Raw genomic sequence first — 14,135 nt, forward strand, 5'->3', positions numbered from 1 at the left:
TGAATACAGTCTACCGAAAAGAAAAATATATTCTCCATTTGAAACATTTTTGGGAGTAAATATTCAAAGATTTAAGAAGAACCTGCCATACTGGGTCAGACCAAGGGTCCATCAAGCCCAGCATCCTGTTTCCAACAGTGGCCAATCCAGGCCATAAGAACCTGGCAAGTACCCAAAAACTAAGTCTATCCCATGTTACCATTGCTAGTAATAGCGGTAAATATTTAGGTGCCTTTCACACAGGGTGAAAAGAGAGCTAACCTGCCTAAGCCACCCATGGAGGGAGCCATTTTGTTTTTCCAGCAGCGTCATCACAGCGCGTCTTACTTCAATCCAGACTCTCTGGCACAGCAGCGATTGGCTTTTGTTCTTGCTCCTAGTGCGCAACAGGCAGCAGGAAATTCGTCCTCGCTATTTCACAGGGCATCATTTAGGGCACGGATGGCATTACATTACTCGTAAACAGAATGGCACTCCTAGGTAGCTGGATTATATAATGAAGTGATGCACAAAGTCTGAGAAAAAAAAGGCCAGTGTTTTGGTATTTATTACATTTGCCTGGGGTGCTCGCAGTCTGTGTGTTTGCTGGCTTCAGTAAATAACTTCTTCAGATTTACCAGCCCTTACTGGAGGTCACAGAAATCGCAGCAGATTAAGAGATATTACAAGGGGGGGATGTTATGCTCAGAGCTCTTCCCCTGCAGTGTTTGAATGTGCAAAAGACCCTGTGCCTACCCACCCAGCCTCATTTTTTTGTTTATAGCCCTCCTCCCCATCCAGGGGAAAACATGTTCTAGGACCTTCCGCTGCCCAAAAGCTTTTGTGACATGAAACAATAGAGGGAAATGAAGTTCCTTCCCCAGCCATGCTATCCTCGTTTCCAGAAAACGTTTAAGAGGAGGAGAGGGAGAATCAATCTGCCAACGAAGAGCAGTCCAGCAATGCATCAGAATATCCTGCCACGGTGCCTGCTGCCTGTCCTGCTGTGCGCTGCCCGTGCTGTCCATGGGCAGCCCGATAGTACCACCTGCCCGGGTAGGAGGCAATTGGGCGGCTTTTCTCTTTACCTCTGGCAGGGCAGCCTCTTGGGGCAGGCCATTCTGGCTTCGGGCGCCCCTGAGTGTCAGTCTCCTCAGTCCGTCTGTCTGTCTCCCTTATTCCTCTGTCAGTGTGCATCCCACCTCTGCAGTCTGCCTGCCTCACCTCGCTTCTCTAGCTGCCTCTCTCTGGGGTGAAGATGATGGGTCTGACCCCCCCTTCTGGTGAGAAGAAGGCAGCCGGTGTCGAACACGGTAATCCCCAACGTGCCAGGCTAATTCTGCATCCATCTTCTCTCTTTCGCAGATGTGAAGGTAGTGGGGCTCTCCGGGTCTGACAGGCTTTCTATCCTGCAGGGATGTCCTGGAGTTCCTGGAGCTCTGGGACCCCCAGGATTGGTTGGAGCAGCTGGGGAAAAGGGTCAACCTGGTGAACCGGGCAAGCAAGGTATGAGATGGGGGACAGAGGAGGTAAATAAGGACTTTGACGGCTGCAGAGGGTGGTGGTAGACACAGGCAGCTCTTGCATGGATGAGTGTTTGGCTGAAGGATCTTCTCCTCTCCTTCCGCTCTTCTGCCTTTTGATGCTGAATGTGTGCTTTACATTCTGTACGTTTTTTCCTAGGAATTGTTCTGTTTTATATGACTTTGTTTTCTTGGTTTTGCTTTGCTTCTCGTTCCTTTCTGCTCTTCTTTTAGGGCTGCAGGGAGAAAAGGGAATTCCTGGAAAAGCAGGACCGAAAGGCGACAGAGGAGACCCTGGTAAATATCCTCATGTCTTTTCCAAAAGGACAGACATGTGCTTCAGGTTATATCCCAAGCTGTGCAGGGCATCGGGGGATTAGGAAGCGATTGGGCTAAGGCCATAAGGAGCAAGGGCGTGAGTCCTTTCCTTCATCTCTGCTGCAGAGGATTTGGGGGGGAGGGGCTCCTTATAATAAAATCAAGAACGGCGAGAACCATTTGTATGCAAAGGGCTCCACTTACCTTTTAGGTGCCTGTAGGCATAGGGGGTGGGGGAGGGGAAGGAGCCTCCTCCGAGGTTGCAGGAACTAGGGGATCCCTTTTCAGGTACGTGGGAGCAGAAGTGGGGTAATTCTCCTCCAAGGAGGCGCAGATCCCCCTCCAAAGATGTGCTGTGCTGTAAGGGTTGGGGAGCCTCTCTCATCTTTCAACCCGCCCAGCAGCTTCTCCTGCCACCCCTGTCCCCTTGACGCACAGGACTAGGCTGGCAGCAGTTCTGTTTCACAGGGCTCCGAGTGCCAGCACCTGCACTCCTGTGTCTTTAAAGAGGGTAGGTCCGAGGGGACACCACCGCTCAGGCTGAACGATGTCTGTGAGAAGAAGCTGAGGTAGAGGAGGCTCCCCTATCACTGCAGCCGCCCTAGGCAGCTGCCTGCTGTGCCTCATGGGAAAGCCAGGTGTGCTTAGATAGGGACTTCCTAGCGCTTTTCAAGTTTGACCCTATTGAAAACGACCTCCTCATTACCGGATCTAGGTCATTTTCATCAGGGTGGGTGCTGGTCCCATGCTACTCTTTCCTCCAAAGTTTGGACCCCATTGGTGACCGTTCATGAAAGTTGTGCTTCTGTCCAGAGAGACAAATGGCTGGATTAAAACAGTCTTTAAAATGCTTATTTATATGAAGTGCAAAGTGCTGAGAATACCCCTAAAAGTGGGAGCTGAAATCTCAGGCAGAGAAGTGTGCTTTATGATCTGGGGACCGGTGGTCACCCTGTAATGGGGGGGGGGGAGTGCACCTGGAGGTCCCAGGTGGACCTGTCTCAGCTTTCCCCATCCGTACATTAAAGCTTGGCTTTAACTTCTCAGCTGGCTCATTTCATTCCACCTTAGGGGATCCCAGGAATCTGAGCCCACCAGGGAGCAGACGGGCAGGGGTACTTGAGCCAGCTTCCAATGCTTTGCAGCAATTTAGAAAGTCCCATATCCTTCTTGTCTGTAAACACTTTTTGTTTTGTTTTGTTTTGTTTTCACATTAGGGGAGTCAAGCGATACAGTTTCAGCTCTGTGCCAGAGTGGTAAGCACTGTTGACTTCCTAAAAAAAAAAAAAAATCAGTCTTATTGTAAATTATGGGCAATTCCCACCCATTGGTGATTTTGAAGCATCTGCTTATGAAATAACAGTTCATGCTAATTTTGGAGGATCTCTGCCTTGCTTTTGGCCCTGGCCTGGATTGTTTCCCCGGTGTGAGAACTGAGACTGGGGGAGAAGATTCTTGACTGGGCTCTGAAGCAGACCCTTGTCTCACTGTGGAAAGCACTCAGCCTCCCAAGTGCTCGGTCTGTATAATGGTAAAGTGCAGATAAACCTTATTCCCACTGCAACCCCTCTCCCCCTCTCCCCCACCTCCATTCCCCTCTATTCATTCATTCTCATCATCCAGTCATGAAAATCATATGTTTTCTGCTAACCATGAGATATAGTCTTTGTGTGTGTGTGTGTGCGTGTGCACGTGTGTGTGTGCGTGTGCACATGTGTGTGCATGTGTGTGCGTGTGCACGTGTGTGTGCGTGTGCGCGCGCGTGTGTGTGCATGTGTGCGCGTGTGTGTGTGTGTGCGTGTGCATGTGTGTGTGCGTGTGTGTGTGTGTACGTGTGTGTATGTGTGTGTGTAATTTCAGGCATATACACTACCAGAGAGAAAATGCTTTCCCTTGACTGTGCTTGGATTACAGGCCCTAAAAGCTGTCTGGAGCTGCTGGAGAGAGGGGATTTCCTGAGCGGCTGGTTCACCATCTATCTGCAAGGCTGCCGGTCACTTAGAGTCTTCTGTGACATGGACACTGATGGGGGAGGGTGGCTGGTGAGTCCTCGGGTCCTATAGGCTTCAGGGAGAGAGACCATGTGCAGTGGGGTTGATTTGAGTGAGAAGGGAGTAAGAATGGAGATTTTAACAAGACGTTCCATGCAGAATTAATGGGCCCTACTTTCCAGGACATGGATACACACATCCGCAGCTATAAATGATTCCATCTGCCAAAAGCCCTGGTTAGGTTCCTCTTGGAATGGATTCCCTTAAAAGAAGTTGCACCCTCTAGAAGAAACAGAAATTTGCTTTACTATAAATGTTTATCACCCAGCATGAGAGATACAATCCTAACATGAGTTACTTTGCTGCAATTTCCCTGCAGAATAATTGTTCACCCCCTCCCCAACCCCCCCCCCCCCCTTGCATTCAGCAAATCTTGGCTAAGATGCTCCTTATTTTGAGCTGGTCAAGGTGGTCACTCCACTTCTATCTCACTGCATCGATGAAATCTCATGCCTGCCCCCTTTCTCTCAAGCCCATTGTGTCTCATTGTACAGGGTCAGATCTAAGGGGGTCCTCAGGGCATCTTCAGTCCATCAGTAATCCCTGTCATATAGGATTTCCCTTCCTCACCTTCCCAGGTGTTCCAGAGGCGACAGGATGGGTCAGTAGATTTCTTCCGAGGCTGGAAGTCTTACAAGAACGGGTTTGGAAGGCACGAGTCTGAGTTCTGGCTGGGGAATGACAACATCCACATGCTCACCAAGGATGGTAAAAATGCAAGCTCTAGGACAGCAGTGATGCCTGGTCTGCAGCTTGGCTGATGCATGCAAACACTGTTACATTTAGCTTCTAAATATCTGGGTAAAAAAAACAAAACAACAATTTAAAAAAGCTCAGTAATTACTCCTCTTACCTGAAATGTTCATTTTACCACAAATGTAAACTTGCCATTAGAGAATTACGAGTGGTCCACAGCAGTGGGGATCACCAGGACAGTCCAGTTTTCAGGGTATCAGCTCGATTTGCAAACAATGGAAGCAGTGCATGCAAATATATTTTATGCACATTACATAAGTATATAAGGTTTGCCAGACGGGGTCAGACCAAAGGTCCATCAAGCCCAGTATCTTGTCTCCAACAGTGGCCAATCCAGGTCACAAGAACCTGGCAGGACCCCAAGGGGTAGAAAGATCCCAAGCTTCTTATCCCAAGAATAAGCAGTGGATTTCTGCAACTCTCCTTTAATAATGGTTAATGGACTCTTCCTCCAGGAACTTGTCCAAACCTTTTTTAAACCCAGGTACACTAAAAGCCGTCATCACATCCTCTGGCAACTAATTCCAGAGCCTAATTATGCATTGAGAACAAAAATATTTTCTCTTATTAGTTTTAAATGTCACACCTAGTAACTTCATTGTACTTTGCATGCCTTGAAAATCTAACTAACAATGGAGTACGCGAGGATCAGGTTGAGAACCACTGGACTATAGAATCTATTTGTGAGGCTAAAATGTTTCAGAAACAATATTATTTAAACATATTATCAAAGAAATACTGCTCAGTCCTTCCTCTCTGCCATGTTTTTTCCAGCGTGCTTTTTTGACATGGGGAGGGTCACTTTCGAACAGCCTGCACAATTTTCAGTCAGAATTTGCAAAGTGGATTTATGTGCATAATTCTGCCTTGAAAATTCCTGGGTGTGCTTGGAGCCCCCCGTGATACAAACACACAAAGGGCGGGTGCAGCCCTGTGCATGTGGGTTTATCAAAAGCAGGCATATCCTTCCTTATCCCACCCCACTGCTACCCTACACCACCTATTTAGTGTGTGCATAAAAGTATCTGCAAAACTGTGCTTTGCATACCCCTTACAAAGCATAAAACTGCTTTGAAAATGTCCCCCTTTCCCCTCAAATTTCATTAATTCCCTTGCTCTTGCCATTCAGGCTTTCATGAAGGCTGATGCCGGAGCTGAGCGCTTGCCAGGATCGTGGTGTTGACCTTGCATTCCCGCTCACTCTGTGTGCCAAATAAATTGACATTTCCCTTGGGGTTTAGGAAGCTTCGAGCTGCGAGTGGATCTGCTGGATTTCAGCGGTGGACGCTCTTTTGCCAAGTACAAGGGGTTCCAGCTCCGTGGAGAAAATGAGAAGTACCAGCTGGTCCTGGGACAGTTTGTGGAGGGCTCGGCAGGTGAGGCGAGAGTGTGCTTTAATTTCCGTGGCTGCTCTGATAGTAATGGCAGGGAAGAGGCATTGATTTGTTGCATGACCCAATATTCCATTCATAAACTGAGAACCGAAGGAGCCCATAGCGCAGAACACTGGAATGGTGCTGGCAGATCTGCTGAGTACGGATTCAGGAAAAAGCAAGACTATGGTGTTGACAAATTGGCTTGGCCTGTTGTTAGGAGCAGCAGCATGATGCAGTGTTCCTAACGCAACACCAGAGTAAACCAGTCATTCTGCACCTGATCTATTTACCTCCCATCCTCAACAGCGGTGACCACCCTCCCTCCCGCTCCCTTCCCCCGCTAGTCTGTGTTTCAGGATATCCAAAATGAATATACATGAAATATACTTGCATGCACTGACTCTGCTCTTTGCAAATCTTACCTTATGCATGGTCACTGGGGATATCTTGAAAATCTAACTGGTCAAGTAACCCCTGAGGTTCGGGGTGAGATCCACTGCCCTACAACATCATCTTGACCCAGTCAATGCAAAGAGCAGGCTTAAACTTCTCTGAGTGGTAGTTCTGCCCTCAAACTTTCTCCCAGGGCTCTGCCGGCATCTCTTGGCTCTGGTTCCCAGAAATGGGAGGGCGAGGCACTGTCTGGAAGGGATGTGCATTCATTGCATCCGTTTTCACAGTGCGTGCATACCTCACAGACTTTATAAGAACATAAGAAATTGCCATGCTGGGTCAGACCAAGGGTCCATCAAGCCCAGCATCCTGTTTCCAACAGAGGCCAAACCAGGCCACAAGAACCTGTCAATTACCCAAACATTAAGAAGAACCCATGCTACTGATGCAATTAATAGCAGTGGCTATTCCCTAAGAATAATTGATTAATAGCCATTAATGGACTTCTCCTCCAAGAACGTATCCAAACCTTTTTTGAACCCAGCTACACTAACTGCACTAACCACATCCTCTGGCAACAAATTCCAGAGCTTTATTGTGCATTGAGTGAAAAAGAATTTTCTCCAATTAGTCTTAAATGTGCAACTTGCTAACTTCATGGAGTGCCCCCTAGTCCTTCTATTATTCGAAAGTGTAAATAACCAATTCACATCTACTCGTTCAAGACCTCTCATGATCTTAAAAACCTCTATCATATCCCCCCTCAGCCATCTCTTCTCCAAGCTGAACAGCAGAGCTCATTATTAACAATACACACATACTATCCATTTTTATAAAGTCCGCGAGGTACACGTGTACTTTCTATGGATGTAATGGATGCACATCCCTATTATCTAGCCTGTATCTTTGACAAGAAATTGCCTGTGAAATTGGCTAAACATTGAGATGCCGAGCTCCAAGGAGAGGAGGCTGGAAAGCTCCTCCCAGTTTTTGTTTTTTTTTGTTTGTTTTTGTGCCACCATGCTGCTTTCTCTAAGTAAAAGTAGTTTATTGTCTGTACCTTTTCCACACATCTCATGCTCAGGGGCCAATGCAAAACAGTGCGCTCAGCCGGTCAGATGCGCGTTTTGGACGCACGTCCACCACCCCTTATGCTATAAGGGGGTTAGTGCCTCCACAGTGTGCGTCCAATGCGCCGCGAAACTAATAGCGCTCATCACATGCAAGTAAATGTTGATGAGGCTATTAGTTATTCACCCCACATGCAAAAAAAAAAATGTGCGTCCAGTCCCAGAGCACGCGTTAATTTCTCAGCACCCCGAAAAGTTGTACAGAAAATACTGCTTTTCTATACATCCTCTGACTTAATATCGTGGCGATATATTAAGTTGGAGGAATGAAAAGTCAGGGAAACGGATGCTCAGTTAACCAGCATCCGTTTCCCGAACCCATGGCTGTGCGTTGGTTAGGAAAACGGATGCCGATAAATTCAGCACACAATCGACCCTAGCGCCTTCTTGGCAGTGCAACCTCTAATTTAAATATTGCAGGGCTCCCCCAGGAGAGGTGCCTGAGCGTGCATTAGGAAAGTGGGTGCTGAACACTCAGGGTCCGCTTTTGGTGCATTTTTTTTTTTGCATTGGCCCCTCAGTATTCTGTTAAAACAACAGGGACCTCCCTTGGCAATTCCTCTACACAGACTGTGGCTCTGTCCAGTTCAGTCCACACCATGTCACAAAGATCGATACCAAAGATTAGGTTAGAGTGTGGCTTAGTAGCAGAGTCCAGGGGGGACAGAGAAATCCAGATCAAGTTCTTGGAACCTTATGGCCTGCTTTTAAAAAGCATTTACACACTTAAAATTGGGTTTTACACTTGTAAATGCACTTTACCCGTGCATTTACATATGTAAAGTAAGCCTTTGAAAATTGCTATAATATTGGCCATTGAATTGTCCACAGGATATTCATGTTTAAGTGCACTTTATATGCGTAAATGGCTTTTAAAACTGCTACGAGAGTATGTTACATTTACACATGAAACTCCTTTTAAAATTATCTCCTTAGACTCAGAGTATAAAACAGAGGGGGCTGCTTCTAGCTTTGTGGTTATTAGTAACATCTGGGACAGAGCAGGGAAATCTTGGAGTGGATTCCATGCCTATCGGAGCTGGGTTCAGGCTACAGACGCTTCTTTATCATTTCCCTTCGGCTGAATGATTGTGATATGTAAAGTGGATATTTTTTAAGTGAATTTTAAAGAAGCATTTACAACCTAGCTCAGTATTGGCTAAACTGAAAAGTTCCTTGGGGGTACATGACATGAAAATATTGCCCCATACATCCCCCAAAACAGGAAGGTACTTTTAAATGATTAGGGGTGTGCTTTCAGGGGCCGAGCACTCAGCCCCACTCTAGCCTCATGCCCTCCCCTGCCACTGAGTCTGTTGAGCAGATGCTGTGGGGATTAAACTACTAATTAACTCCACATAACAACCCTTACTACACAGTACTGAGACCTCTACACACAGTTCTGATGATGAACCTCATTCCTGCCCTGCAGCACCCCCTGCGACTCTAGTCCTGAGACCCCCACACAAGCACTACCAGTGCACCTTAGCCCTGACCTGCAGCACCTCCTGCTGTTCCATCCCGAGTCCTCTACCTCCCTTCCCCCCAACAGGTCTACCAGTGAACCTCAGTTACTGGTGCCGAAGCCAGGTGTGCTGGGGATGCAGCAGCAGCGCTCTGGCTTGAAATACAAAGTAGAACCTGTAAGCCTGTGCTGTACATAGTGAGCAGAAGGAGTTGTCAGCATTCTCTTCTCCTCCTCCTGACATAAGAATTATTTCTGGTGCCACTGCTCTCTAGCCTGACTTGCATCAGCCCTCTCCCTGCCCCGAGGCTGACCATTATTCTAAAACTGGTTTGAGAATGACAATCTCATTTCACTGGTGCCATTTGGGTTTGAGACCAGGATTTCAGCATCTGTGGGCACTGTCTCCCACTGCCCCAACTCACAGTGAACTATTTCCTGGACAGAATACTTTTGTTAGTTTCCGCAGAGCACACCGAATGTAAAAGCTTTCAGTCTCTTTTGTCCAGGGTCCCTCTAGTCCAGTGCCCCCTCCTATTCCGTATGGTCTCTGGGGTCCTAATGCTTTTGGCATTTGCTTCTAGGGGACTCCCTAACAGCGCACTCTGGGAAACCCTTTTCTACCTACGACAAGGACAGCGATGGTATGGAGCAGAACTGTGCCCAGGTTGTACGTGGCGCCTGGTGGTATGACAGCTGCTATCATTCCAACTTGAATGGGCCTTACCCAGCCTTCAGCCAGGAAGCACAAAAATACGGCATTGACTGGAAAAGTGGCAGAGGCATCGGCAACTCGTACAAGCATACGGAAATGAAGTTTCGATAGAGTGAGCCCTTTCCCAGCCAGTCGGACATCTCAAGGGAAGCTGAGGCCAGTCTGGGGGAAAAATGAAACAGTTATCTAGTGAGTAGCTCAAAGTAGGTTCGCCATCTTGCACAATCTCATCAAAGCCAGGCTAAATCCACTCCTGCTTGTACCTTATTGTGTACATGCATGGACTTATATCCCTGCTTTTGGTAAGTAACAAAGATTATCAACCTGGTATGCACCAAGCCCTGAACTGCAGAGAAAATCACTTTAACTTTAAAAGTTGCACTGTCCCTATGTAGTGCTACAGCACTATATTGTAGTGCTATATACCTACAGGAAGCATGTTATACACAGCCAACTTCTTGAAATAATTTCTTAAACTGTATTAAATTTTCTTTCTTTAGAGCACAAAAACAAATTGTATCCCTTTCTTGTATTAATTTGGCAAGGAAAAAATGTAAAAACAAAAATAAAAAACAAAAAAACATAGCACACTTCATCTCACATGCTCATGGAAACTCTTAATGAGAAACGAACTAATACCCATGCCATAAATTGTGCAGCTATCAAGAAGTCTGATTTTAGAGCTAAACATTCAGCGGCTCAGCCTGGGCTGAGCCAATCAATTAATCTTCTATGGACACAAGACTAAACAATAAGGGAGACTTTGTCAGCTTTACAGAAATTTAAAAAAAAAGAATTTACCTTGTAAAGCAAAACCTTCACTGGATAAGTTAAAGGTTTAATCAGTAGCTTCTTAGCTGGGTCGTGCTGGATGTGCTGGACTTTTCGGGGGCAACATTACATGCACTGTTACATAATAATACATTAATTGATGTCAGATAAAAGCAAAAAGGGACTACCCAGTGGATATTCGTCCACTTTGCTCATATAAATTCCCAATGCCAACTCCATCCCTCCCCCATGTCTTTTACCTGACCTCCCAACCCTTTTCCTACCTCTGCCCTCCACATCTGTCCTAAGCAGGCCCCAAATCTGATTAAAGTGCTGGCGTCCACCACTACCTGCTGCCAGGTCAAGCCTTGCCAGCTCTGATTCTTATAAGACCAATATTTCATCCAATACCCAGGACCCTTCTCTGTCTTCATACCAAGCTTTGTATTCATCGCCAGTCAGCAGATTGGTGAGGCTCTTGTCCAGATCATGCAGCCTCCCCATGCTCAATGAAGTTAGGGTGTTATCAATGCCCTGGAAGCCCGGTGCAGCTGTAACACTGCAGTTAGGGTTATAACCACCTCTCTGGGCAAGTTACCCCAGTACTTTAGTGCTAAAAAGGCAACACAGTATCTTAAAACAATATTCACCATAGTGGCTGGAAAGATATCTAGCCCAGGATCTGTACAGGTAGACAGAAAGGTTGATTTTACACTTCTGTATTTTCAAATAATTCATTAGAGGTGTGTGCAGAAAAAATTGTTTCATTAGTTTTTTTCATTTTGTTTTGTCTTTATTTCTTTTTCTGTTTCTTATGGGGGGTTAACACACAAAAATGACAGAAAGAAAACTAAAATCCATTGTTTTTTGTGTAATTTTGGATTGGAAACAACACAAAATGAAACACATCTCACTGGTGTGTTTCCCTGGCATTTTAAAACAACAGCCCAGCCTATAATTCATAAATGATTTATCCATCATATGCCGAACTACCAACATGCGAATATTATACCCCTGGATAATTCCTGTGCTTGGCTTGTTGAAAGAGCCATTGGCTTCTAATTTCAGCTTCCTGTGGGATGGCTTTCTGCAGCTGAGATCTGGCGCTGCAGTACTGGCAGTCAGCCACTAGGAGTAGCTAGAGTAACACACCTGTATGAGTTTATCTCAGTTCACCCAGGTGTAACCTCTGGATCGCCCTTATCTGCTGTACCTGCACAGACTGCATGGCCTCTTGCCCCAAAGGTGGCTAATTGTGTTTCTGGAGTGATGCTTTAAAAGCCTGCTAGGATTCTGTTTGGATTAAAACAAAAAAACAAAAAACAAAGCCATAATAAAACTGAATCTCATAGAGAAATTGTGTAGGTACCATGTGTTTACTGTGACAATCTTTTATACCACTAATACAAACTAACACTCTAAGAGGTGCACATCCATGATCACTCTTGAAAGGGTGATTTGTATATAAACTATATAAATTATATAAATTACAAACTTCCAATTAAAATCAAGCATCATAAAACATTCAAACCATATTCTTAAACAATATGACTGCCTTCACTGCCATTATCCTAATCAGAGCCCTTACTGAATCTTTCACCAGCGATGTTCTAAGAATAATAAAGTATTCACTTCATAAACTCAATACCATTGTTCCAGTTCTAGCAATGACTTTAGATCTTCACCAGGACATGTCATGTTAGGCATATCCCATTTTATTTGCTCAGCACCATGAAAGAGACTCAATAAAGTACTCCACAACTGGATCTACCCAGTAATGTGACAACGATGTCATCGGGGTATCATCTCCGTGAATCGAAAGCAAACACTACCCATAAGCAATCTCAGACATGCAAATACATGATATGTTCTATGTAAGCCTGCCAGAGACTGAGTACTATATAGTTTCCACTGTCTGTTTTCTTTGTACGTGCATTTTCTGGTTTACAGCCCAGTCCCTATGATGTCAGAGCAGGCACCTTGCACCACATCGAAAGTTCTGTAATGGTGTTTGGGATTGAGTGCATTCAGCATGTTTTTGTTTTTTTTACATATTTCAGTCCAGGTTCTTTCATGGCTCCAAGTGAAATAAAAATACAGTCTTAGTAGTTTAATAAAGTATGCATTTGGGAATAAAATGTGTGTAATAAGATAGTTCATTTGGGCCAGTGGCATTATTTCAGCAGGATCTGCCCAGTATGTGCCTAGATTATTGATTTGGGCTTTTCCCTTGCATGTACCTAATTCTGTTGTGTTTAAATCTGGTAGCTGGTCTTTGAAGATCAAGTGTTCTGATTTGGGCCAGTTCATTTTGTATCTTGATCTCTCCCCAAATGTATTTAATACTGGCTGCCTGTGCAACTCTTTGATTCCAGAGCTTCCTCCTGAAAAACGAGCAGGGGGGTCATCAGCTTGCGCCAAAAGCTTGTGGTCTATAGCGCCTGCCCTCCCTCTGCTGCTTTCCCAGGCAGGATCACCAGGGGTCCCAAGGCTACAGCTTAATAGCAAAGAGGCAGGGCACCTCTCTGCCTTGTACAAACACCGAGTGCCCATCTTGGCAATATCTTTTCCATGTATAGTGCAGATCCAAAGCAGGGGCCTAGGCATTAGAAATATAACATATGACTGCAGATAAGGACTGTAGTCTGACCACTTTAATTCCTGTTGCAATGTCAGTCTCTCTTCACTTCTTCATAACTTAGAAACATAGAACATGATGGCAGATAAAGATCATATGGGCCTATAATATCCAGTCTGGCCATCTACATCTCAGTTTGTTAGTCTCTTCCTCCCTTCTTGGAGATCCCCTGTGCTTGTCCCATGCTCTCTCGAATTCTGTACTACACCGTCTTGCTTGTTAGGCCAATAAAAGGTATCAGATCCCACAATGATTCCACCTGACAAGATTTCATAAAGACAATCTTTATGTTATGGCATGAAAAAGCCTTTGTATTAAGGACGGAATGAGTGGGCCTGTTGACTGTCCTTTGTAGGCAAGCTGCACTGTTCTGCCCTCTCCTCTGTACATCTCGTGGTTATCATATTCCATGTACGTGTAGTCTGACTCCAGCAGCCACATTTCCCACTGCTAACCATAGGCTGCACTTCTTGGCATCCTCACCATCTATTTTTTTTTATGTCATCTGTGCAAAACTGATTACAGGAAGCTTGGATAAGAAATGGCAGGGCACCCAAATTAATGACTTTTGTGAACGAAGTGCACCCCAAGACCTGATCAAGATTAAAAAAAAAAAAAAAAAAAAAAGACCACTGTCTTCCAAAAGAAAACACAAAAGGCAATCAGCAAAGAGAAAAGAAAACCCCCACCTTGCGCCTGAATGCCACAGTCAAAGCGGCTCAGCAGAGCGAGAGCAGCAGGAACGTGGGAAGAAAGTGCCTTAGGTCCTGCGCGAGATGGGGCTGCAATCAAGACATTTTAGAGATGCAAGCAGGTCACGTACATGGTACAAAGGCGAGCTGAGCTTTTTATGTTGGCAGGTCCTCCGGATTGATGTACAGAAATCAGAGAGGGGGGGGGGGGAGAGGGGTGCCTGCGGTTATGTGAGAGGAATGTAGACTCGGTTTGCTGCCAGTGAATATTAAGGGAAAATATTTTGCCAGTGTGCTTATTTCTAGGTTGGGGGGGAATGTGTATGGC

General features: G+C 45.6%; 1 protein-coding gene across 2 annotated transcripts; it reads left to right on the forward strand.

The window, feature by feature from the left end:
* Positions 1 to 876: 876 nt before the first annotated feature.
* FCN3 (ficolin 3) lies at positions 877 to 13,765 on the forward strand. Of its 2 annotated transcripts, XM_029619509.1 has the most exons (8): positions 877 to 1,035; positions 1,345 to 1,485; positions 1,737 to 1,799; positions 3,038 to 3,076; positions 3,735 to 3,862; positions 4,450 to 4,579; positions 5,869 to 6,003; positions 9,576 to 13,765. In XM_029619509.1, exons 1-8 carry the CDS (start codon positions 942 to 944, stop codon positions 9,815 to 9,817), a joined length of 972 nt encoding a protein of 323 aa, XP_029475369.1. In that variant the 5' UTR covers positions 877 to 941; the 3' UTR covers positions 9,818 to 13,765. The 2 variants fall into 2 exon arrangements, with proteins under 2 accessions (XP_029475369.1, XP_029475370.1); XM_029619510.1 differs by lacking the exon at positions 1,345 to 1,485 and having other exon boundaries at positions 880 to 1,035.
* Positions 13,766 to 14,135: the final 370 nt, after the last annotated feature.

The sequence above is a fragment of the Rhinatrema bivittatum genome, chromosome 11 (assembly GCF_901001135.1).
Source record: "Rhinatrema bivittatum chromosome 11, aRhiBiv1.1, whole genome shotgun sequence".
In the NCBI taxonomy this organism is placed as follows: Eukaryota; Metazoa; Chordata; class Amphibia; order Gymnophiona; family Rhinatrematidae; genus Rhinatrema; species Rhinatrema bivittatum.

Coding starts and splice junctions, on each gene's coding strand:
- FCN3 (XM_029619509.1), top strand. CDS start 942: ATGCATCAGAATATCCTGCCACGGTGCCTGCTGCCTGTCCTGCTGTGC. Junction 1,486..1,736: donor TGGTGAACCGGGCAAGCAAG/GTATGAGATGGG, acceptor CTCTTCTTTTAG/GGCTGCAGGGAGAAAAGGGA. Junction 3,863..4,449: donor CTGATGGGGGAGGGTGGCTG/GTGAGTCCTCGG, acceptor TCACCTTCCCAG/GTGTTCCAGAGGCGACAGGA.